This window comes from Frieseomelitta varia, unplaced genomic scaffold (assembly GCF_011392965.1).
Source record: "Frieseomelitta varia isolate USP_RPSP 00005682 unplaced genomic scaffold, Fvar_1.2 scaffold_386, whole genome shotgun sequence".
Lineage (NCBI taxonomy): Eukaryota > Metazoa > Arthropoda > Insecta > Hymenoptera > Apidae > Frieseomelitta > Frieseomelitta varia.
This window is the reverse complement of record NW_025110130.1, coordinates 122,574-149,349: the sequence shown is the minus strand read 5'-3', so window position 1 is coordinate 149,349 and position 26,776 is coordinate 122,574. Positions and strand designations below refer to the sequence as shown.

At 48.5% G+C, this 26,776-nt stretch overlaps 1 protein-coding gene across 3 annotated transcripts in view; it reads right to left on the bottom strand.

Moving 5' to 3' along the window:
* The window catches only part of LOC122531322 (AF4/FMR2 family member lilli), a 171,524-nt gene that overhangs the window by 121,986 nt on the left and 22,762 nt on the right, over positions 1-26,776 (bottom strand). Inside the window, exon 1 of one of the 3 annotated variants that reach the window (XM_043659138.1) lies at positions 21,027-22,320. The exons of the other annotated variants lie outside the window; for them this stretch is intronic. Coding sequence (XP_043515073.1) covers positions 21,027-21,040 — 14 coding nt within the window. The 5' untranslated portion in view covers positions 21,041-22,320. Of the gene's footprint in view, positions 1-21,026; positions 22,321-26,776 lie in introns of those variants that run through there. 3 annotated transcript variants of the gene reach the window in all.

Genomic DNA, 26,776 nt, shown 5'->3' with positions numbered 1-26,776 from the left:
ACACGCTCTTTTGCCGCAAAAGCTCGCGGTACTACCAGCACGAGGGAAAAAAACAAGTACGCACCGATCCTCTCTGTGTGTACGAACCTTCCCCCCAACCCCGTCCCTCCCGCGCACCCTCTGAATCTCAACTACACCCGCGGCGCTCCACCGTCCTTTTCTCATCTCTCCTCGTTCCGACAGTTGCCCACCTCTCTCTCTCTCTCTCTCTCACTCTTTCTTTTTTTCCACCCGATCCTCGTCGCTCTTTCTCTCCCGCACACCACTACCGCACCAACATCGCCATCGTCATCCACACGCGTACACTGTCGTGCGTGTGTGTGTGTGTGTGTGTGTGTCTGTGTATGTTACGCGCCTATGCCCGTTACGTGTGTAAAACTCGGTGTGCGCGCGCGTGTGTATATGTAGGCGAGAGACGGAAAGAGAGCAGAGTGGAACAGAGACGAGGAACGGTTGACGCGCGCGTGACGGACAGAGAGGAAAAGCGAGGAAGGGAGGGTGGCGGAGGAGCAAGGAACAGAGAGTGAGACACTGGAGTGGGAGATTATCAAAATGGCCGCGCGCGCAACTTACTCCACCTCCTCTCTACTCCTCCGCCGCCGCCGCCGCCTATTTCTACTACGCTTCTATTCCTTCTCTTCGCTCGACCGACACGCCGCGCCGCGCCGCGCGGAAATCGCCAAGCGCGCGCGTTTCCCCGCACCGTATAATAGCAACGGATCACCCTGACACTCGTAACGCTGCTTTGCTGCTCAACTTCCTTACTGTTTGTAAACGTCGTCGTCGACGCTGGCGCCGGACAACTTCTTTCCTCGTCGATCACCGATTTCGCAGGCTTGAAATTTTCTTCCAACGGCGGGAAACTGGTGGCGGACAAATTTCAAGTTTACCCGCGCTCGAACGCGGCAATTCGCCGCTGCCTGGTATCGCGTTTAAATCTCTTTGACATTCGAAACAGGCGTTTCCGCGCATTTGACTAATTTCCGAACAAAGGACCAATGTTACAACAAGAGGGTAAGCCGGGGGGGGGGGGGGGGGGGGGGGGGGGGGGGGACGCAATTCGCGCCGGCAGGCCAGGTTTTCGGAGGAAATTGGCATATTAATTCCCGATACGTTTTACGGCACAAAAGCCACGCGCGGGCTATGAAAAGCAGCAGCGCGGACACCGCCTGTGCGCGAGAGAATTTTTATCGGCTCGTTTCGAAATCCCTTTTACACGCGGCCCACGTTCCCTCCCCTCCTGCCCTACCAGCCGTGTCGTTTAAATTAATATCGCGAAACTGTGGGATTTTAAATTTAATTTAATCAGCCCCGATGACCGCTTGCACCCCCTTCATCCTACGCCGGGTGTAAATGGCGTAATAACCGCGTTCGCCTTCGTACGAGGCACACGGCAATTAGCCTGCGAAAGAAGTAGTGACTCTCCGAGCCAAGAAGCGTATGTGTGTGTGTGTGTGTGTGTGTGTGCGCGTGCATGTTAATGTGTGTAGTGGCCGCTCGAGGAATCTGGGTTATCGCGGAAACGCATCGCGGACGAATTAACTCGTTGCGACGGGCGTCTCTCCGACGACGAGCGTACGACAACGATCGAACACAGCCAGGCCGGCTGTGTGACCGTAGCCATCAAAACTTGGCGTCTGTCAATCACGTGTCGTTAAATTGCCGTGTCGAAGGGCGGTGGGTGGACGGAGGGGTGCGGGGGGATCCCGACGCAACGGGACGCTTCGCGATTCAACTTGGACGAGCGTCCTCCGCTGCTGACAATCGAACGGCTCTCCACTCTGTACGCTGTAGGCCGGCTACACTGACCTACGACACGAGCGGCCGCGTTGTTCTTCAATCAGACGTGGACGATATCACCGCGTTTCAACGAGAAAAAAAAACAAGAGAGGAGAGAGAGAGAGACCTGTTTGCTTTTCCACCACTCGTCCTCTCTCCTTTCTTTCATTCTTTCTTTCTTTCTTTCACTCGCGTTTTTCAACAACCCGACCATTTGAACTCGATTTACCCGCACGTCCAATTTCCCTCTTTTTCTTTACACACCCGTGTCTATAGTTCCGTTGCGAAACTTTGCAAACGACGAAGCGACGAAGTAATCAAGAGAAAGAGAGGAGAGAATAAAAAGGAAAGAAATTCGGCCAGTCAGCGGACGAGGGATCTATGCGAAAACTTGGCGCGTTCGTTGGACACGTCTCTCTCTCTCTCTCTCTCTCTCTCTTTCTTTCTGGATTGTACGATCCGTAAAATTCGAGCAAATGTAACGCGGCGGGCGGTCGTGGCGGATGTCAGCGAAATCGCCGTCTCCCAGAAAACGCAACCACGCGAAACGGTCGTGCTCGTCGTTGACGATTTCGCGGAAATCAAGCTCGTGGAACGAGTAGCAGCGCAGTAGCGTTCGCTGTTGGGAAAAAGCGAAACGTAATGTCCCTGTACACGCGCGTGCAAGTTTTCATACGTGCACATATACGCATACGTAATCGCCTGTGCGACCGAAAGAGGACGTCTCGTTTGGAATAAATGGAACGAATGGAATACCGAGAACAACAACCGCGACACGTTCGACGGAGAGGCGAGGCTTAAACCTCGCCTCGTCGAAAATAGAACCAACGAAAACGAACGCGGTCGCCGCGTTTTTTGAAGAAGAAATCGCCCTCTTCTTTTTAATCGCCGCCTCGGTGTTCCACGAGGAGAACGAGAGGAGATTCGTGACAATAATAGTCGTCGAAGCCTAGATGTTGGTCGGTGGATTATTTTCGTCGCGGGCTCGCTGAGACGGAACGATTAGAATTTTCTTTCTCGCGGCATGCCAGCTCTGACATTTCTTCGGCGACCCACCGGCACCAGCGACCAGCCTTGAATTCAGTTAATTCGACGAAGAAGCGCAGCCTCGATGGATCACGCCAATCTGCTCGATCTGTCCCTTGCTAGCTTCGCTTCAACAGCCTCCTGAGAGAGCCTTTCTCAAAAACAACGAGAGTTGACACGAACATTGACCGCGTTTTATATATTAGACTACGAATCTAATTATAGTAGTGTACATAGTTCGATTCGGTCCAATACCGCGACAGGATCGAACGAGAAAAGGGAAGAAGACTGATAACGCGAGATGGAACATACAATGCAACACCGGCGTAATTGCAGCAAGTTGACCAACCGTTTCACGCGAGCTACTCGAGGGCGGATCGAGGAGGTTTTCGAGCGAGTCGAACACGGAGCAGCAAGCAGCAGCGGTGTAAACGACAAAGTAGGAGCACCGCGCGTGGTTGCGCTCCATTGGCCCAGATAAAACTTAGACGTCACCTCTCCTCGGCCTCACGCTTCTTAAAAAACACCGCCGGCTCCCTTTTTCAACGGAGTTCTCACAAGAAAAACCGGCGCGCATAGTTTCGCTTCAGCAGCTGGAAACTACTTTTGGTCTACTCGCTTGCTCTGTTTGCTCCTCCGTGTCACTGGCGTTAAACGCGAAAGCGAGCAAGAAAGAAGGAGAAAGAGATCCGAGCGTGCGTGTCCTTCTTCGACGAAGAACGGGGGAAAAATTTCGCGGCACGCGAGGTACGCGCGGCATTAAAGACGGGAGGACGACAGACGAGCAGTGACTTTCGCATTGGTAACTCTCTCTCTCTCTCTCTCTCTCTCTCTCTCTGTATCTCTCTCTCAAAGGAGGGAGAGATGTCGCTTTGATGAAATTCACGGAACAGTGTTCACGGTTCAGAGGAAAACCGTAGGGTAATGTCAGGTAATAACTAACGCGAGGCAAGGTAGCCAGTGAGAACTCGGAGCGGAGGTGGCATACGGCAAAGGGAGCGCGCACCACACACCACCAGCAGCAAGCAGGCTCTCCTCTCCTCTCTTCTCTTTCTTTTTTTCTTTTCCTTCCGCCTCGGCCCCTTTCCTGTCTGCCGCCTATCCTTCTCGCCGAGGATATAGAATCTCACGATGACCTACTCTCCTCGCGTCCCGTCCTTCTTCCATCTGTTTCGAGCGCGGCAGTGGAGGATCGAAGGTAACGCGGACGAAATTATCGGTATCGCGGTACTGGCGCGTCACGTTGATATCCAGCGGACAGAGGAACGTGTAACCCTCGTGTAACAGAACGAAACCGCGCATTATCGAACGAACATCGGAATCACCGATTACTCCGCGCTGACTCACGACGTGGCTCGACCGATCGAAACCGAAAGGGAGAGAACATTACCTCGTTCGTTGCTCCGACTGTTTCTTTTTTTTTTTTTTTTTCTCTCCTCCTGGTCAAGACGTCGATCGTGAAACTCTCTTCGATTTTCCTCGACGAACAGAACGGAACGGAACGGAACGGAATGGAAACCTACCGTGCGTTACCCACACGGTGGATTATCGAATCGACTTTCCCTTGGTTCGCGATATAAATCCGTATCACCGAGAACGTACTTTGTTTCCTGACAAATGCCAAACGACGAGCTCCCCCCACACGACGAATCGCTATTACGATTTCCCGCGCGTACAACAGCGACGCTGTGTTCACTCGATTACTACACAATGTCTAGACAATGTTCAGCCGTGTGTTTGCACAGGTGTATTATACGTCGCCTACAAACTCTTCCGCAAGTTGTCAGCTACTTGAAATACGTCATGCATATTATTAACGAACATTCCTGACATTCCAACCCCGGCGGAGAACAAAGAGACGATCGAGGCCAATTTCCTTGAACTTTCTTTCGAACGAATTAGCCACGTTCGAGCTAGCTGTTCGAGTTGGCTACAGCGTCCCAGACAACGGGATCGTCCGACTCGCCGTTTTTACAACACGCGATTGCGCAACACGCGCGAGCATTCCGCGTGCTCGTCCACGCGCGACCGCTTCGTCTGTTTCTCGACCGGTATCGAGGATCGATGATAATTCGCGAATGAAACCGGTGACACAGTCGAACCCTTGTAACTCAAAGTTGCACTAGATTGTAATTTGGTTCGTGCCTCTCAAGCCGTGAAAATCTCTACTTTATCGCGAATCATTCGCGCTACGTGTCTACGCGAGTGTATTATTCGGAATTCGAACGGGGGCCAACCCTCTGCGAGTCAAACTTTCGTCTCCGTTGCTTCGACAACTCCGAACGAGCTTCCAATGAAAAGTTGCGTCTCGACTTGTGACAAACGCATATATACACTTAGTTTCACCGATTTGCGACGATTTGAAAAATATGAATTCTCGCACGACTCCGTGAAACTTGCCTCCGTGTTCTATGATTAGTTTACATATTATGTAGATCCGGCCGCACTCGTCTCGTTTGTTGCAAAAATGCACCGTTAACCTCCTGCGTTGGAATGACGCGCCACGAACGTCGAGAATTTTTTGTTCAAATTTTTGCTCAGTATTCAGTTTTAAATATATTCAAGTAAAACAAAATAGGCAAAACGGGTGACAAATTTATTACTTCTCAATAATTTCTATCCAATGATGTCATATCGGCGAGTTCAAAAAGAAAGCGACGAATTATCGTATAGGGTTTGGTCACTCGTTATGGTCCGCATTCGGTTGACAGCGCAAGCAGTTAACCTCTTGAATGCGCACGTCGAGAATTTTTCTGTCCCAAAATTGCAATATTTTCTCAGTTTTAAGTATATTTAAGTAAAACAAAATAGGCAAAACGGGTGACAAATTTATTACTTCTCAATAATTTCTATCCAATGATGTCATACCGGCGAGTTCAAAAAGAAAGCGACGAATTATCGTATAGGGTTTGGTCACTCGTTGTGGTCCGCAATCGATAGCCAGCGCAACGTGGTTAAAAACGGTTGACGATCGTGCACGAACCATCTCCTGCATACCTTACTACACGCTTTCCTTCTAAATCCAAATAACTTAATGAAGCAACACATGCACTAATCATCAATTTCAATGCAGGTTAAAGGGCTGAGCAACCACCACAGGCCCAACAAAATGAAAAAAAAAAAAAAAAGCACGAACCAGCAGCTCTTTAGCCCGCCAATTTTGAACAGAAACACGAACACGGCGACCTATGTACCATCGATTGGCGATTGAGGAGGTTTCTCTTGGCTATTTACGAACACTCGGCGTTATCGCACGCACACGCGAAACGACGCGACGTGTCGCCGGCGTATTTATAACGGCGCATAATGCCACTATCGATACCGGCTGAGATGATTCTCGCGGCACGAGAGCGTGGCTCTGTGCCTCCAGCGTAGTGCCTAAGTGCACTCTCGTTTTACGCTCACACGTGCCACGCGAACGCATTCAACAACAGTTGCCCGCGCGAGGGCAACTCACGCACCCACTCGAGAAACCGAGTACGCGTACCTCGTTGCTCGCATTTCTCGAAGATTTTTCACGGGGATTATCGGGTCCGAGTTGGCCGGGCATCCGGCCAATTATCAGGGACGATTTAAGCACGTTCCACCATGCCAGGAATTCGGCGACCATCCATCGCTAAAGGAGAAACACGTCGCGAGAAATTGCGACTCGACCCAGTGAGCCGACTAGACAGTGGGACGCGAGCCGAGAATGAAATTATTAGCGGAGGGAGGAAGCGTCGCGAACGGGGACGTCGATCGTCTTGCGATTCGTTTGCCGAGTCGACGGTGCCAAGTAGAGTACGCACAATGGTTACAATGATGCCCGCGTATCGCTCCGCAAACAGAGATAATCCTCTCTGAGAAGATAAGACTCCATGAGTAACGTTACGGATGGAAAGATTGGTCGTGTTGCGATTAGTTTCGTCAACGTTTGATTTGAGAAACGAAGAAACACGTTCTCTATTGAGCGACCCTTGCCCCTTATGGTCAACGAGAGGCAAGGCAGAGTTTCAAAGCCGAGGGATTAGTCAGGGCTCGAGCAACGTGTTGGAGAACGTTGGCGCAAATTAGTCAGGCCTCTCCAAGAGAACGGGAGAGAGGGGCGAGAGAAGAAAAAGGGAAAATTTCTCGAGGTCCAAGAGAAGATTTCTCGCAGCTCCTATTTAGCGAAGATAAAGAGTTATCCAATTGCTCGGTCGAGCGCAATTAAGGCAGCCGCTATTAACCGTCACGGATTGAGCGTCTCGTTGAAAGTACAAAGTTAATACATACCGAGAAACAGGTTCCCTACGCGTATTTTTCGCGTCGCGCGTGCTCCCCCGTATACGGTCAAGTATACGTTGGCCAAGCCAGCCAGGCCCTAAACCGTTTTACTGCTCGTTTTTCCTCGGCCTTTTCTTCGTCCTTCTGTGTCTTCTCCTATTCCCAGCCGCCGATCGGGGAAACTCGAGAGTGTAGCCGCGATAAGTTTTCTACAGCCAAACTGTTGCGCCTCTGCGTTTGGCTGTTGCTGTTGAACGCGCCATTTCCGCCTCTCGTATCTACCCTTCTGTTCCCCTATTTCGATTCCTATTCCCCGGCCACCCTAACGCCCCTTATTCCCATTAGACTGTCTCTACGAGGCTGTATCGTTGCCCGTTGACGACCGAGAGTCAAATAGTTATGGAGGCGGGGAATACGAGGATACCTCGCAAAAATTCCCAAACGGCGAAGAAGACCAGAACGGAAGGGAGAGAAAAAAACGTGCACAGCAACGACCGATGTTGTTGCGGCCGACCTTCAGGTTTCACAGTCCCGGAGAGCCTAGGGTCTCTCTCTTGTTTTCTTTCCCTCTTTAGGACAACAGCTACGAACAGTTCGACGAAAGGGAAGGACGAAGGTTCCGAAGCAAATATTCGACAAATCAAACTGTTTGCCAACTTTACAAAAGCGAAGGTCGCTACAACTACCTGCTCGCCCCTCGAGGCGCGTTTAACAAACCGAGTGCGAATTACCAGAGTCGTTCGTTGGGCGTTGGTGAACCTCGCGAAAGCAACGTTCTACCGATTTGCGAACAAGGTGTTTAACCCCTTGCACTGGCAACTGGTTCGCGGACCGTAACGAGTGACCGAATCCGTATACAATAATTCGTCTTCTTTTTGAATTCAACGGTTCGTATCACTGGATAGAAATTACTAAGTAATAAAAATTTATTATTTGTTTTGCCTGGGTTACTTACTTACAACTGAGAAAATATCGCAATTTTGGGACAAAAAATTGTCGACGTGCGCATTCAAGAGGTTAACCACGTTGCGCTGCCAACTGATTGCGGACCGTAACGAGTGACCGAACCGTATACAACAATTTGTCGCTTTCTTTTCCTTTTGAACTCGTCGACGTGATATCACTGGAAATTATTGAGAAGCGATAAACTTATCATTCGTTTTGCCTGGGTTACATTCGAATATACTTAAAACTGAGAAAAAATATTGCAACGTCGGGACATAAAATTGTCGATGTGTAAGAGGTTAAACGGTGGCTGAGGTTGTCGCATGAATCAATTAACGAGGCATCGCGTACGTCGACGAACGAACGACGAAACAGAGGAGATCGAGGATTGCGATCTCGAAAGGAGAAGACCACCCAATATCGGCTACGCTCGTAAGAAACACACGCTTCGTTCGAAACGCGGGACGCGACGCGCGAGGATGCAGGTCTTGCGTTCAGTCTCCCGTGAATCATCGCGAAAGCCAAAACGAAGACCATCGCGGCCAGCCCTTCCGAAAAATTTCGCCGCGATACCATCACGCTGGCTTTGACTGGACCAACCTGGCCGGACGTTAAACCCTCCTCTCTCTTCATTCCGAGCTGCTTCTTACTTTCCACCTCACCCCCGATCCCTGCGCCTCGTTCTTGCAACGACCTCCACCTCCTGTCTGCCCGTCTTGTAATATCGTAGCAAGTGCAAGCAGAACGAGTTCATAAAATTGCCCTTTGCCGTTCTTGCCCGCCGATGGTGAAACTACCTTGGAGACACGCGCGCGTACGCCGCGTGATTTCGCTCCGAGAGTCTCGTTGCGCTTTTTATCCTTTCCCTCGCGTTCTTCCTTCTTTCACGCGCACGTACGTCAAACGCGGTTACGCGTTTCCGACCACGTACACGCGTATGATACGTCGGCATTTACGTCGGAGGAAAAAAGAAAAAAAAAAAAAAAAGAAAAAAAAAGTGACGTCTTGGTATTGACAATCGCGGACTTTAATATTACGCGCTGATCTTCCAGTCATACGCTCCGACACACGTGGCCGTATACACACGTAGTCGTTTCACGAGTGTTTAAACACACTTCACCTGGCTAACGATGAATTGATAATTCGCAAGGAACTTGTTCGCTCGTTTATCACGTGTTCCACGTTTTACGTTTGCCATTTAAATATCACCGCCTGCATTAATAACGAAAGTCCTTGCGAAAACGAAGAAAGAAGAAAGAAGAGAGAAAAGAAAAAGAAAAAAAAAAAGTCGCGAACAAGCCGGGGCAAGTTTGAACGAGGCAACAACCTATCCTCCTGTTCGTCGAGCGCGTGCACGCGAGCGGATTCTACCGCACGCGGGCAGGAGAATTTAATTACGACTGCATAAAATAATTGTTCCGTACGCGAGCGAACGGGCAATTAACGACGGCCGGTAAGTACAGGTAAACGATAATTAGGCTGGCTCGCCGTGTATGAAAACGTAACGCGCGGTGACCTCCAACTTCCATCCACCACGTGACACGCGTACGCGTACGCGTACGTACGTACGTACGTACGTATGTACGTGTAGAGGTCGGATGGATCGCGGAGGAGCAGAGGACGAACGGTACGGATGGATCGCGTGACAGAGGGAATTACAAGTTCGGGATGCTTAAAACTCGACGGCGCTGTTGCGGTTAATTTTCACTCAGGAGAGGGGAGGGCGGGCAAATCGAGCCATCTCCCGAGGAACGCGGGGCCGGTCTCCAACCTTCAACACCATGTAAATTGCCAACGATCGAATTAGTCCGGCGAGTAAAGCAAACCGCTCGTTTGCAAGCATCGGCTGGCAGCTGCGCAACGATTCGCGGCCAATTTCCTGAGGAAGATATCGCCCGCCGTTCTATATAGCTACCGCGCGAAAGATTGCAGGATCGAAAACGATCGAAAACGATCGAAAACGATCGGCCAGAGTGGATGGCTCCGATTGCCGCTCAACGAGCAACAATGTTACCTTCACGGTTAATCGAAAATCGAAACGTCGATGAGGCAGCAGCGCGATTAACGTTCGCCTGGCCGGAGGATGGTTCCACCAGGATGGTTGAGCCAGCGCAAAAAACTCGCGGTGGAAATTTAAAAATAAAAATCACACGTCTTCGCCCAACGATCCCGATAATCGATCCGAATGAACGAGGCGAAAGCAAAGGCGGTGCTGCTTCGGACGGGGAAGATTGTACCAAGAGTTTGCTCGATCGCGGAAGCAATTGCTCGGAATCTCGTGATCCCCATCGTGCGCATCCGTCAGGCACGATCCCTAATGGCACTCGATGCCACGATATCTCGACGGCGTAATTAAATCAAATAATCGTATCGTAAACAGAAACGACAGCTCCAAACGATCTTTGAATCTTTACACGTTTCTCAGTTTGTATTTTATAGCGCGTATCATTCGAAAACGAACAAATCAGTGTGTTTATTTATTTTGCAACGTTCTTGTTGAACGGAGCGAAGTGAACTGATTGATCGATAAAATAGCCTAAATCGCCAACGATAAAAAATTCAACTTTAGCGAAAAACTATATATATATACACAACTATTAAATTTATTATATAATATTTAATATTTATATATTTATTATATATTATATATAACTATTTATATATATATATATATATATATATTTTAAAGCAAAACCATCGTTTACGACGAAGCAAATACGTTTGATCGTCGCATGGACGGCGCTGTTATCGAGACAAAGGGAAAACTTGATTCGACAAACATTTCCTCGTCTCCTTTTTTCGCGTTCTGTCTGTCCTGGGACACGGACACGCGCGTGACGCGTCGCGAAAAAAAGAAGCAACCGCGAATGGGAAAAGCGATACGAGCGCACATTTTCCCTTCTTTTCTCGTCGTTTCTCCTCTACCGTTCCCCCTCTCGTTCTCGTATCCTTCAAACGGAACACGCACGCGAGCATGTTCGCGGCAACTGAACCATCCCCAAGTAAGTATCAATTGCAGTTCGAATTAAACAGCCGCTCCAATTAAAACATTATGCATCGCGTCGCACGAGACGCCTACGGTACAAAAGGATAACGAGACTTGTCACGTCGCGAGCCTCTTTCTCTCTCTCTCTCTCTCTCTCTCTCTCGAAAATCGAAGAGAGGACGGAAGAGCGAAAAAATCTCGTTGACGCTGGTTGAAAGCGCTTCTACCTTTATTACGGAGCCTGTCCTCGTCGGACAGGTCAAAGGGATCGACAGCTGCTGATTCCAAAACAATCATCCGAGTTTTTCAGTTCCGAAGGCGCGCGATTACGTTGAACCTCCTGCTCGACGCGTTAAAATTCGATCTCACCCGCGCGGGGAAACAATTAAATTTGTCGCGTACTTTATTTTAGAAACAAGACGATACCTTTCTGTCTGAATTGTTTTCCCATTTTTAACGAGTGCGATTTAACAAGAAAAAAAAAAAAAAGTATGAAGAAGAAACAGAAAGAGAGAGAGAGAGAGAAGACCTAACCCAAACCGTGTCAGATGGTAACCAAGTGCTTGGAAATAAGGTAAGCCGAGAGTTAGGTTTAATAAATAAACGATTCCGGGCTGGCAACGCCACAGACGGAGGTTAATCGACGGAGAAGATTGCTATGAAAATATTTCAGGCGTGCAGCAGCGCGCGGCCACGGTTCGTCTCCCTCTCGTCGAGCATGTTCTCCAACGGACGTCGAGCTTCTCGTCGTGGCTACCCCCTTTTCCGGCTATATCCTTCCTACCTCGTCGCTGTGGAATAGCAAGGGTGGCGGCGAGATTTTCATCCCGCTCGCCCGTGGCCATCGCGATTCTCGATTATATATATATATATATATATATATATATGCATCTGCTCCTCGCTCCAGGTACCTCCACGACCAACGGTACTTCTGGCCGGAGGAGGTAAACGAACTGGGATAAGGTGTCTCTGCGAGAAACCTTAGAAATCGCGAAAGACCCCCTTGGCAGCTTAACCTTGGCTAACGATCGCCTGAACCAAGGATGTTAGCCTGGTCTTCGACGTTGTCGCAGGAAACTTGCGCAAGACGTTGTCGCGGTTCCGATACGATTGCTTACCGACCTGCCATTCACCGATCCATCCGACGAGATAATTACCGATATCCGGTAGCCAGCGGATCGAGAATCCCGGCGACGAACCGACACATTTCAAAGTCGTCGATCGGGGGATGCATCGTTATTTCTCGCGATAGGCGTCGACAAATTTAAACCGCATTAATTAGCAGCTCGATCGATAATGACAAGGGACCGATAATTACGATCACACGCTCGCAAAAAGCCAATATATATGTATACGGAGAGAGAGAGAGAGAGAAAGAGAGAGAGAGAGAGAGAGAGAGAGGAGCTTCTATCGGAGAACAAGGGGTTTCGCCGATGAAATGGAGTAATATCGATTTCACGCAAGCCGTTGGCCAGAGAGAGAGAGAGAGAGAGAGAGCATAGGCCGACGTGGTGCCGCGCTCTCGAAAACGCCCAACCAACGATAAACTAGCCTCTCTCTGCTCCGATCTATTCCATCTCCCTTGGAACCGTTTCAACTACGTTTCACTTAAAGGTTACGCTTGTCCTCCCTCGTATTCGAGGCTTTTCCTTCCTTCCTTCCTTCCTTCCTTCCTTCCTTCCTTCCTTCCTTCCTTTCTTCCTTCCTTCCTTCCTTCCTTCCTTCCGCTCGAATCAAACGCGCGGTCGATTCTCACTGAAAATCTGCCCACGCGTAACGAGCCGCCTACGCGTAATCTGGCTACCTGTTTCGCCGTCTCCGCAAAGAATCCAAAATAAAAAATACGAACGCACGCGGTCTTCTACACGTGGCCTTCTCTCTCTCTCTCTCTCTCTCTCTTCGTCTAAAACGGAAGCTTACGTCACGAAACTTCGTCGCGTTCCTCTTTATCACGGATTTGAAAACGCGTTCTCCACCCACGCGGAACGCGACCTGCGTGCGTAATCACGTAATCGCGACACCCTCCCGGGCTGACAGGCTCGCAGATCGTTTCCAACGCGGGGAGAGCCGTGTTTATACGTTCATTACGAAGAGATAGACAAACGCTCCGTTTGAAACAGGGTCCTCCGCGCGCGTCGATGTAACAAACTAACAAGCGGGAAGCGTTCACCGGTGTATCGAGTAGCAGTCCAAGAGACAAAGGGACACTCGAGATGTAAAAAAACGAAGAAAACGAGAGAGACGGGAGCAGGAGAAAGTATTGTCTAGGCTATAGACGCTATAGAGTCGTTCGACGACTGGTTCGACTAAATAAAATATAATCGGCCTCTCGTACGTGTGTGTGTGTGTGTGTGTGTGTGTGTGTGTGTGTGTGTGTGTGTGTGTGTGTGTATAATACCCCGGTGGAATCGATAGCGCGTCTTCGACCTTTCATCTTCCCCTGTTTCTCCGTTGTTTCTTTCTCGTGCTTGACTTTCCCCTAGTTCTCCGCCACGCGGGCGGAAGGAAAAATCGTCCACTTTGGCCGCCGTTCCATTACAGATTCATCATGCACGCGTGCAAGCATCGTAAACCTTTCGCGGTCTTTGTTCACTGGAACGGTAACGGGAATTGCTCCGTTTCCTCGGGAAATATCCATGAATAATACCCAGAAGCTTCGTATTTTGCCGCGTTACCGTACTAGCACGCCGGTCTTGCTCTCGCGCGAATCACATCGTGGATTACCCTTCTCCCTCCCTCTCCTTCTGATCACGTTTCCCCAAGATTTTCAACAATTTTTCACCTGCGGCACCTGCGCGTTCTCTCTTGTCTTCCGGCAGTTTGCGAGAGCCAAGATGAAATACCGACGCGTACAGATAGAGACCGTGTGCTTTCTCGGTGCTTTCACGTTGCACGAAACGGGAAATGCTCGAAACGCAATCGCGCAAAACTAATCGAAGGTTGGCCGACCGGAAAACTACGGTGGACAAATTGTCGAGCAAAGGACAGGGAAGGAGCAAAGGTTCGCTGGATCGATTGCGCAATCCAATTGTCATTTGGCCGATGGTAATACCACGGCCGCGTGTCTAGGTGTATCTAAGGAGAAACAATCGGGCAATCGGTAGAGCTTTCAGCTTGCGAAATTGCAAACGACGAGACGGAGAAACGCGTGGCGGATGGACGAAAATGCCTTGTCAGTTACAGCCTCTATCGTCTAGTTATCGATGAGATGAGAGAAAGAGAGAGAGAGAGAGAGAGAAATCGAGAGGATCGTGGAAGATAGAAAATCCAAGTGGAAAGAGATCGTCTGGCGGTAGTACGTGAAGCAGCTCTACGGTTACAGAGAGGCGCATTGTGCGCGCGTGTGTCACACGCGAGACTGCCGTGAAACGGACAGGGGGATGAATACACGGAGCAGCGTGAGTAGAACTCGAAGAGAGAGAGAGAGAGCATCGAATAAGACGGATTTTATCCCCGCGTAGTCGGTGTCTCGGAGAATACAAAGCTTCGGATCGGCAAACAAAGGACCTCGCTCTACTTGAAGCTGATCAATTATGAACGATACTCTAAGCGTTTCCTTCCATTGTACTCGTTAATAATAACGACGACATCCATACAACGTTTCGACCAGCAGTGATTACGCGGATGTTGTTACACAGCCGACCAGATTGTTAGCAACCTGCAAACGCCTCTTCCACGAATCTGCCATTTCTTTCTATCGAAAGCGAGCGTATTTGTAGTGTATTTGCTCGATGTAGGAGAGGTCTTTGCGAATTCCTCGCGAGTCTCCTCCGTCCTTCTCCAAACGGAGCACGGAACTAGCCTAGCTTTTACGTCGTAAATCTATTCCTCGAGGAGGAGGAAGAAGCAACAATACTAATCCCGGGTGGTGTCGCGAGCCATCGATTCGCAATTCATAGCTTCCCGACCAACAGGTTTATTATCAATATTGTCGAATGTTAATTAACCCGGGCTCGATTATTATCCTGTTAAACGGCCAATTTAATAAACGCGGTACGCGTCCATTTCCAACGTTCACCTCGCGAGCTACACGTATATAGGATGGGGGTCACCGCATATTGTCATCTAGATTTACGTCATTATTATCACGCGTAGCGAAAAATGTTTCAGATGAAGTTGAATGGTTTCGAGAGGGGTACGTTTCGATGATACTAGTTTTCTTCTAGGTGGACGTGTAGAGGACATATGACAGTTTCTTTAAGTGGAATCAATATCAATTCTGTATAAAAAAAAGTATTAACCTATTTATGTTAAAAAATCATTAGTTAATTTTAGAGATATTTTAATTTTAATTTTGTAAAATCTATGCGTGAAAGACAAAGACAGTATAAATACGAGAATAGTATCCTTCTTCCTCCGTGTCTTTCATACGATAATTTTACAAAATTAAAATTAAAGTATCTCCTAAACTAATGATTTTTTAACATAAATAGGTTAATATTTTTTTTTTGTAAAGAATATCAAGGTGCATCAACTGATGCAATAAAAAATATATGTAAATGATAAAAAATATGTAATAAAATATAAAAGAAATAAAATAAAAAACATTCCATTTAAGGACAACAATCGAATCGACTTCTGTCGAGTGAATTCGCCTATCTGAACGTCGTAGTAGATACGTGTATACGCGTGTGAGTGTGTGTGTGTATGCGTATGTATATACAGGGAGTCACCACATTGCCATCTAGATTTACGTCATTATTATAACGCGAAAAATGTTTCAGAGGTTGAATGGTTTCGAGAGGAGCACATTTCGATGATAGCACATTTCGACTAGTCTTCTTGTAGGTGGACGTGTAGAGAACATATGACAGTTTCTTTAAATGGAATCAATATCAATTCTGTACAAAAAAAAGTATTAACCTATTTATGTTAAAAAAATCATTAATTTATTTTAGAGATATTTTAATTTTAATTTGGTAAAATCTATGCGTGAAAGACAAACACAACATATATGTAAGAATTCTATATCCTTCTTCCTTCGTGTCTTTCATACGATAATTTTACAAAATTAAAATTAAAATATCTCTTTTTTAACATAAACAGGTTAATACTTTTTTGTAAAGAATATCAAGGTGCATCGACTGATGCAATAAAAAGTATATGATTCCATTTAAAAAAAAAATGTCCATACGTCCACCTACAAGACAACTAGTATCATCAAAATGTGCCCCTCTCGAAACATTTTTCGCTACGCGTAATAATAATGACGTAATATGTGGTGAACCACCCTGTATACATCCACGCGTTCTGACAATTTCACCAGAGTTTATGCCGCTGTTTACGGCGTAGCTCGCGAGCAGCGCGACGAAAGTGCTCGCGAGTGCCGCTTGTTCGACAAAACACCGCGAGACAGTCGATTGCACGACGATCGATCGAAACTCGGCTACATCGTAGCGAGCTGGTTAATAATCTCTCGTCGATTGGCTTCCGGCTCGTCGTTCTCCATTTCGCGAAAATGAAGAAAAGTTCAGAAATAGAGATGGGAAAGGAACCGAGCGAAGTATTTTCTCGGCCGGCCCCTGCGCGCATCGACGACGAACGCGTTTACGTCCGACAACACGGTGTTTGCAAATACAAAGGCAGGTAACGCGGCCGTGCTAAGCGGCTGAAACACGTTACACTGCATTACAAATCGCGCGGAAACGAACGCACGCATACGAACACGCTCCGCTGGCAATGCTGCAAATGCCTGCCCTCCGAACTAATTCTCTTTCTCTCTCTCTGTCTTTTCGTCTCTCTTTCACCCCCTTTCATTCGACGCATTCGCATTTTACCTCCGAAGCATCACCTGCCTCTTTTTCGAGCCAAAACCGTGGCGCGACGCCACCACATGCCGCACGATCGCATAAAAATTCATTCGATTCCACCGCTCGTCTCCATATCGCCCGTGGGCTCCCGCGAACACCAAGACGAACAACCATACCGCGGATAATTATATCCCTCGCCAGCGCAAGCTGTTACTGCTCTTCAATGAGGATCGTAATTTTTATAGACGATCCCGTCAAGAGTGAACAACGTGTTACAGTTGTGTTATAAATAGTTCCGGTCGAAATCATTGCTTTTGTCACGATAAAAGACATTTACGACCGACGTGCCGACGAACGAAACGATGAAAGATTCGCGCGGATCGAGAGCCCGCGACATTATCGGGTCGACGAGCCACGAGAATTAGACATCGCACGATGTCGAAGACCGTTATTCACGATAATGGTAATGGTTTACATACAGATACTGCGGATTTTTATGACTCGAACGACAACCCGTGGCAATCGAGCACCACGATTACGATTTAATCGCGCGACCGCGAACAGACGAGGATCTCGCGAGCCGTGAAATTAGACGCGAAACAGAAACTGCGAGAGAGTCTAAAGGGAGAGATTGAATTAGATCTCGGCGAGTCGATAGCGGGTAAATTGCGATAATGGTCCGCGGGATTTTATGGGCATCGAGCCGTATTTTCCCTCTATTTCTTACCTACTCGAAGCACGTACGAGAGAAAGAGAGAGAGAGAGAGAGAGAGAGAGAGAGAGAGAGAGAGAGAGAAGCGGGCGGGCATCGCGGCTATAGCCGGGGTGAATAAGCAATAAAATCAAGCGTGGAACGGTGCTCGTTTTCTGCATACTTTATGTCCCCTGTGTCGGCCTGCTAGGCATTCACCACCACCGGGCATACTTCAAGTGTTCTAAAGGTATGCGCAAGTTTTAGATCGGACCCTGGAACGAGTTAGCGAGCGCGCCTGCGCGGAGAACCATAACGCGCGCCTTTTGAAACCACTCGCGCTTCGTGTCAAGTGCCGTGTGTACTTTGTTTATGCCGTTTGATACAGTTTACGCGGTAAGAAAAACGCAACATCACTGTACGACTCAAGTCCCAAGTCAGAAAATTTTGTAAAAATTGAAAGACATTCGGCGATGGGTGCAAAAGGAAAACCACATCATTACCAGCCTAAACTGTTTTAACAAAACCCCCCCAAAAAATTGAAATTTGCTATTGCGTTGTTACACTATATACTGTTTATATAATAAACGTCAATAAAAGATGCTATTCTCTCCTGCAATTTTCGTTTCTCAATTTTTAATATATGCGTGCTAAATTTGTTTGTCACCAGTGATCGACACGTGTTGATATACACGGCACAGCATTTTTTACTCATTGGATCGAATGCCGCGTATATATATATTGCGGCAAAGATCGTTATTAAAGCGTAAAGTGTTCGGTTCCTTTATGCGAGTTTGCCTTTGCTTGTACCTTTAAACCATTGACAGTTAATTCGCGATACTTCATCTTGTACTATCACTAATTTCGAGCGCGAATTAAAGCCGTAGGAGGCAACTCTATTTCCCAATAATTTCGGTAATTTCATTTTTCAGAACGTGCTGCAAATTACTGTAAGCCTCTATCGCGCTTTTAAACACGATAACGTGTACACGTTTCTCTTTCAATAAATATATAGGAGCGATTAACGAAAAAACACGATTTTCATTACGAACGTGATTTTTAGGGAAATTGACCGTCGAGTAATTCCAACGTTTCAACCTTCTCGCTATCGAGTCGACTGTAGAGATGCGTGTAGATTTGGTTATCGGAGAACAGAAACGCGAGTAAAAACAGAGATTGGACGGGTTACGAGACCCGATACCAAAAGAAACGAACACACGCAGCTCGGTGGTGCGTGCCGATTGAAATTTCTCATCGCGCAAACTCGCGGTCCAAACAGAGTAACTTGCACCGAGGTCCGGCGTCGAGACAAGTGTCAGCTGGGAAAACGAGAACGCGTTTCAGAATATGTTGCCGCGGCAAAAAAAAAAAGAAAAACTCGCCACTGCGGCGAAGCAACTCGCCTACCAATCTAGTCTCGACGCTAATAAACAATGATCGATTTCGAATCAACCGGACGAGATCGGTGAAAGCGCGAAATGTAGGAATGTAAAAAATTCATCTCGCAAGCACTAGTATTTTTTTTCTTTTAAATCTTGAACTCTTATCGATCTATTTACCTAATCCGTGTCACACTCTCGATCTTCGTTTCGCTCGATTCAAAATTTAAAGTCGAACCGATCTCGTTATGTGCGCGTGTAACAACGAGCGTGTTCTAGTTTCTTCGAAACAACTAGAACTTTACGGCTAACCAATTATCGCCCGATTAACGTCACTGGTTTAATTGACAGACAATGAGAAAATTGTACTCTGAATCAGCTACCTGACCTGAGCTGGTCTATTCAACTCGACAGATACGACACCTAACTAATTCGACAAAAATGTACAAAGTCGCTGGCAGTTGCACGTGACAAATGTGTGTCGACTTGTGGCAAACAATAAATGAAATTATTTATTTTCCTTGCAACTTGTCGGAATTTCTGGATCGTGGAGAAAACGGGGCGACGATCGCAATTACTTTTCGCAGCAATGCATCGTGAAACAAACTACGGCCGATCGATTATTCACGCGAATATTCTCAGAAGTAAATTAATACATAATAAAACGGCGAATAACGACGATATCCTCAAGGCCGAGGATTTCGTTCACGTTGTTCGTGGCTACCTTATTATCGCTAGTAATTACACAGCGAATATCTTTCTCTATTCCTCGAGTGTCGATTCTCTATACTGGCTCGTAACAAATCGTAAAATTTAGACGCCCTCGATGGATTTCACTTTGGAAAACGACGAAGAAAATGAAGGCAGTAACACAACCTAAGTCGCTGCTTAAAGGCCTGTAAAAGCTGGGTAAAGAACCAAGTAAAGAGCGTAATTCTATGCAAATCCCTCTTAGCCTTCTAATAACGTCAAATTTGGTCCTTGGTGTCCAGAGGGACAAACGTTGAATGCAACGTGATCGTGGTCGTAAAATCAGAGAGAAATCTAGGTGTACAAGAGACTACCCAGATAATCGCCCCTAAACGACAGCAGCGATTCTTTCATCTCAACGTTCCCCCGTATCCGTCGTATAATTCAGCAACCTACGCAACTCGTTCGAATCGAGCGTATTCAGAGCGTTCTCGTCGCTTTTTAATTCGGTCGCTCGTGTCCCGAGAATTGACGGTTCGCGGGGCGCGAAGCCTCGCACGTGTCCCCAAGAGAGGTGAGAGCCCGTCTTTTTTTTCCTCTCTCGTTTTCCTTCGTTTGTCACACATCCGCTTAGCCCTGTCGATACAATTCGACGCTCGTCGCGCTCTCGGTCTTCTTCCGATCGTTTAGTCGATTGCGAAACACCGTTTGGAAAAGTCGGAGCGAAAAGGAGGAGGAAGAGGAAGGGAAATCACACAGGGAAACGCGTATCTGGCGGGCCCCCCCACGCAGTTCCTAGCAATAGCCGAGATAATTAAGTAGGACTCGTAGATGCCCCGCTAAAAATAGAGGCTGTTGTTGGAAGATGGAATCGTCCGTGAATTAATGGGCAACGAGGACCGCAACCCTCTCGGTTTGCGGCGAATAGGTCGAAGATGATGACACGCGTGAGAAGAGGAGGAGGGGGAGGATGAGGGGGGGGGGGGATTTAATTACGTCGGACGTGTGTTTGAACGAAAAGATCGGCGTTCGTTTTGCAACGATACGTTGTCGTATTAATACCGATGCGATTACCGAGCATCCCAGCCGTGTCGAGATCGATAAACAACAAGGCGTCAATCTTCTGACTCATCCCCCCATAATCGCGTCGTTTCACCACCACGACGCGAACACACGACACAGCGTTCTGCACGCAGTGACGTAGCCGCGAATCTAAATTCCCCCGACAGCCGGAAAATTCGCTGACACCCGCTACAAGCGCCGAGGCTAACCCCTATTTAAGGCGAGTTGTTACGTCGCGTCGTGCCATCGTTTATTAAAGGCGCCACATTCCCCAAAACGCATCGGACGTCTCTAGCTCTCTAGTAATAGGGCAACGTTTCGCCGTGCAAAATGTTTTCATATGTGTATGTGTGTGTTTTCCTTCAATCGAAAGACGGGTAAATTTTTTATTTGGCAACCGAATTGACCGAGTTGATATAATATACTCGTCGCACGAACGACGGGACAACAAGACTGTAGATGTAGAAACTCACCGTGGCTTCTTCATGGCTTGTCGATCGGCCCAACTCGGCGTGTCACGTGTTTCGTGTGTACGTCATTGGGAGTCGTCTCGTGGCATTCGCAGATCACGTCTAAGAGGATCACGAACGAAACTCGCCGCGAGAATCGGTCGAATCGAGCGAGAGATCGGCGAGAATTATCGAGCGTTAAAAAAAAGAAAAGTTTCGCGGATCGTTTCCCCGCGAGTCACCACGCTTACTCGATTATACAGGCCCCGGGTTGTCTTCTCTGTCTCACTGCGCTGGGCGGCTGTTTCGCACTCTAGTTTCCTCTCGCTCTCGTTGTCACATTATTCTCCGTTTCGGTCTTTCTCGCGGGCACACGAAGGGACGTGCTGTACAGTAGGGAACAGCGAGAAGGAAAACTCTGGCAACGTCGCCCCGGCTCACTCACTCGCTCGCTCTTCTTTTGCCTCTTCTTCTCTCTGTTACGTCGTCGTGCTGCTGCTCGTCGATGTACACCCTGTGCCTCTCTACTCTTTTTCTCATTCTTCCACGCTCGTCCACCCGTCTGCCTGTCTCCTTTCAACGTCCACCACCGAAAGAGATCTCACGTACACACGGCAGTCGGGGCGATACGGCGTGTTGTACGGGACGTCGTAACACACATCGGCAGGGCCACGCTTTCGACGTGAGTCGCGCGCACCGCGCTTCACAACCATCCAAAGATTTGATACTCTCCTTTATCTTTATCTTTCTTTTCTTTTCCCTTTTCCCTCGATTACAGCGTTCGCGTCACCGCGTCTCCGATGATCGCAGTCCCGACCTCTCTCACTCTCACTCGCTCTCTCTCTCTCTCTTTCTCTCTCTCTCTCTCACACACACACACACACACACGCTCTCTCACGGTATTTCCGTGCTTTTTCAACCGACGTGCACAGTACGTCGTGTCAGAAACCTCCAGCGTAACGAACCGATGTATCGCACTGTCACTCTGTCCTTTTCCAACTACAGACCCGTGCGTGCAGTTCGTCTCGCTTCGCCGAGAGACAGAACACAGTGTATGTCGTGTAGTGTGTGTGTCTCCTTCTCTCTCTCTCTCGCTCCGCCAGTAATGTTTTGTTTTTCGAGCGTACGCGTTATTTCCACGGCAGACGATCGATCCCGCGGCACACGATTCTCAATAGGGACGCACGAACGATTTTCACACGCGCGACGCCTCGCGCACCTTTGAATATTTCACCATGTTTCGATGTCACCTTCGGAGGTACTCTCACTTGCTAGCGGTGGCGGAAGCCATATTGCGATCGCTGTTCGTGATTCGTGACACCGCCAGAGCGCCAATCGGTAGATGGACAAGGGGGATTGCGCGCACGCCGATTGGTCGAGGGCACCTGTTCCGTTGCCGCCATCTCGTGGCGTTGCGCGACACCACGACCGAGCTCGCTCTGTTTTACCGACGACTTGCAAACCAGCCCAACTTCACCCGCGTGAAATTCTGACTTTTAATTTCATTTCGGACGTTTCCTCACGTGGAGAAAGCGACAGACGCGCGGATAAAATATATCGCCTGTCGCGTGCTTAAAACAGACGCTGTTCGTTTCTCAGCTCATTCGATGAAGAGAAAAAATACGAGTTCAATCAGTTGGTCGATGAACGTCACTTTGGCATTTGACGAGAAAATTTGGCGTGCAATATCTTTTTTTATATCGTTGGAAATTCCTCTCGGCGGCCGAGTTTTGTTCGATTCGCCAAGCGATGCGATTGAAATTCCCACTCGTACACAACCTTACTCAAGCGACACGGATCGAACGTAAATGCATTACACGCGCGATGATAAATATTAATCATATTCATTTCGAGCCGTTACTCGGTTATGCAAATAATCAAATATACTGGCTCGTATCGTAACGAACGGTAACTGATTCGTGACAGTCGGTACACATTATTTTTCGTTGAAATCGATTAATCGCGTGGAAATCGATTAATCGCTCTCGTCAAAAAATGAAAAAGGAAAAAGGAAGCGTTATTTGTCAAAGGACGCTAAATATTAATACTTCATCATCCACGCGCTCGCGTCTCGAAAGCTGCAGCTTAGCTCACGCAGACTTGCCGTGTCGCCGTTTATATAATCTACAGGAGACAGAATGAATTTTATCGTCGTTGAAAATGACACTTAATGATAAGATTACGTTTCGTTAATTTCTCGTAAATAGACGTGCAAAACGCTTGTCCATCGGCTAATGGCACACGTGACGGACGCACCCGTTGAAAAATATCGAAATTTCAATTACTCCTTCGTCTGTACAGGAAACACGCCTTGCAACCGCACAGAAGCAGAAAAACAGGAAACGCCGACATTGCGGTCTAGTCCTGTTTCTCGACACACAGTTTCACAGTTTCGAGCGTAATTTGACAAACGACCACGCGATTGAATGTCGCGTTCGAATCGAGGGAGGAAGAAAAACCACGTTCAAATTTTGCACTTGAAACGGACCTTGTCGAAGGAATACATCCTGAATTCAGCGTTTTCTAGCGGTAATGTATGCCGAATCAATAATCTCGTAAGGTTATTCGTACGCATAAAATTCTCGTCGTCTGATCTTTGTTTCTACTTTTATCTTCGTTGGTGTGAAAATATTCAAATCGTTTCGGGGAACCCTCTTGTAAGTTCGAAAGACCTAGCGCGACGATCGAAAGACGCAGGACGAAAGAGAATGATGAGAAATGAACCAAGTGACAAATTAGTCATTTACAGGAACGAATTATAGTCGCGTGACACTAGGCTGCTCTAGGAGCCTGGTGGTTCGATTCGAAAAAAGATACGAGGCGCTCGATCGAGAGCGGAGCTGAAAGCTACTTTTAAATTTCGTAGACGAGGGACGGCGAAGTTGCCAGGGAAACGCCATGGCGCCAAGACTTCGATTTTGTCGATTCGAGAGGCAGACACGGTCGCGGCTCGCGCCGAGTCGCGTGGAACGCCGGTTATAACAGCTTCGAAATCCATGTCAGCTCGCAGGCAAATCGCGTCTGAGAGACGAGCCATCCGGACCAGCCATCAAATCGATCAAGAAGGATTTACGCCCTCGGTTGTCGTAAAACACGACGGCAGACTTTCCCCATTTCACACATGCGCGAATGGGTGTGCAACAAGTCTACGCTGCTCTGCTCTCTGCGTCTTACGTGCTCTCTACTCTCTTAAGCTGCGTCGAATGAAACGAAGATTCTTTTGCTTCAAGTCTAATTGAAATGAGATTCAGAATCACACACGTTACTCCCCAGTCGATCCAACGGAACGACTTGCGGATGCCACGCTCCGACGTTCAAGAATACGTCGAAAAGTAAAAACAGTTAACGCGCAACAAGTTTGCGTTAGTTCGCTCCGTCTTTACGCGAGGGAGGACGAGTTTTGTTGAAAAACTCAGAAGATAAGGAAGATAAGGATTTGATTCCAGGAGAAAGACGAAGAAACGAAAATAGCCGGGTTTCCTAATTGAAAGCGGAATTACGTTCGACGTATGACGGTTGTTGTTCCGGCAACAGGATCAAGAAACGTCGGAGCCCACGCAGAAAAGGACGTGCAACAAGTCCTCTCGTCAATGGCCTCTTTCGGACGTTCCTCCTCTTTCGATGTAGCCTACGTCACTGGTGACGCACAACTTCCGCTACGTCACGCGTACGCGCCGCCCATCACCGCGTATCTCTCCTTTCAGCGCCCCGTCCTCTCGCCCGTCACGCTGTGCGCCACACGCCGGTCAGATAAAAACGAAATTCCGATTTTCACCGCCCACGAAGAAAGGCGTCGCTTCCTCCGTTTCTTTCCATCCCTCGATCGGCGCGAGAGAGACACATTTCTCGATCGGTTGCTTCTTTGCGTCGCGACGACTTTTGTTTCGTCTTTCTCTGGTCCAGGCGAGCCGTTTATTTTGACGAACGCGAACGAAAGTTACCGCCGGTCGCCTTTTTGCCCCGGACACGTTTCAAAGCCGATGAACAGGAACGTTCGGCTCGTTCGCCGATGGTCGGACATCGATCCATTGTTGCGCGACACACGGTTGTTTCGGTTTAAAGGGCTCGGAGGAAAGAGGCGAGCCAATGTAACTCGACCTCCTGTTTCGAAGAAAGCCACCTGAATCGTTTTGAAAGACTGCTTGCTGCCACGGTCCAGCCAGGCCGAAGTTTCTTTTTCCTAGCAAAAAAGGATAATCTGTTTCGATGGGAACCCCTTGCAGGATCGTGCTTTAATCCCCGCGATATCGATAACCTTTGATCCAATTATCTTGACTGCCGGGTAAAGAGAGTGGACCCAACGTCCAAGTGGAGTAACGATCTCTCTGTCAAACAAATCGGACGTTGTCGATCGAAATTGTTGCATAGAAAAGCGACACCGGGCAGAGTGTGGCGATCGAACAGAACGATCGTTGCGACGCGATTAGAATCGATTCTACGCGGGTTGGAACGGAGGAAGAAAAAAAAAAAAGAACGAGAGGGAGAAATTTGAAAGTTCGAGCAATGTCGATGTTCGATGTTCGCACGTTAAAAAATGAAGAGAAAGGGGGGGTGGGGAGAGAGCGCGAGAAAGAAAGGACGAAAAGCGAGGCCGAAACAGAGCCAGAAAGAAAGAAAGAAAACAAGAGAGAGAGAGAGAGAGAGAGAGAGAAAGGGGGAAGGAGGGATAGAACGAGTCCCTCTCTATTGATTTCCTGCCGAGGGTGGGCCAACGAAGGGAGGATTAAGTATCGGCTCTCTCGTTGCTGCTGTGCTTTCCCGTCTCTGTCTCTCGTTTCCCTCTTTCCTCTTTTTCGCTCCTTTACCGGTTCAGCAGCAGCAGCAGCAGCAGCAGCGGCAGCAGCAATTCGAGCGAGCACCTGCCCGAGACGGAGAAAGAGGGCACAGAGGGGCCGAAAAGAGAGAAGGAGGAAAGAAAACGAAACGAAGAAAACAAGCACGGCGTATCCCTCTCGGCTACGACTTGTAGCTCGGCGCTCTGTTCTTCTTTCACCCTCCTGCTGTCTCTCTTTCAACCCGCCAGCTCGTATCGTCATTCGGTTTACCTCTGTCCTTGTCCACGTTGTACACACGTGTGTACCGAGCGTCGACTAGTTTGTGGTGGTAAACAGGGAGCCGCCGTAATGCAACGTGGTACACGGGCTCGAGCGCGAACGTGGTGGGTCTCCCCGGTAGCGCTGCTGCCAGCGGCGACTATCCCCGATGGTGTTGCGTAGAGCGAAGAGTGCAGTCGACGCGCGCGTTTCTAAATGGTGAGTGTCGCCAACACACACACACACACATACTGACACAGTCGTAACGACAGGCAGCGAGGGTGGTGGGCGACGTTGAGGGCGACAGTGACGTCGAATACACGAACGCACGTACGCGAACGTACGTAGGTATGAACGATGTGTATCAAGGAACGCGTGGGTATTGGAGCCACAAGTACACCCCCCACACACTGTGTGACGCTGCCGACGTTCGATGGTAGTGACACCGATAGTACCAGTAGTAGTAGTAATAGTAGTAGTGGCAGCAGCGAATACTGTAGTAGGAGTAGTAACACCGACCAGCACAGCCGACGCTGGTGGTGGTAAACTTGCGTACAAGCGACGTGACGTCAGAGCCCGAGCAGCGTAACCGATGAATCCGCACCTCGTCCACGCTCCTTCCCACCGCTCTCGGCCCCCCTAACCCCTAACCCCCCCCCCCCCCCCCCCCCACACCCGCGCACGTACAGATACTATCGATATTACTCCACTACGCGTAACGGGTAACGCAGACAAATTAAT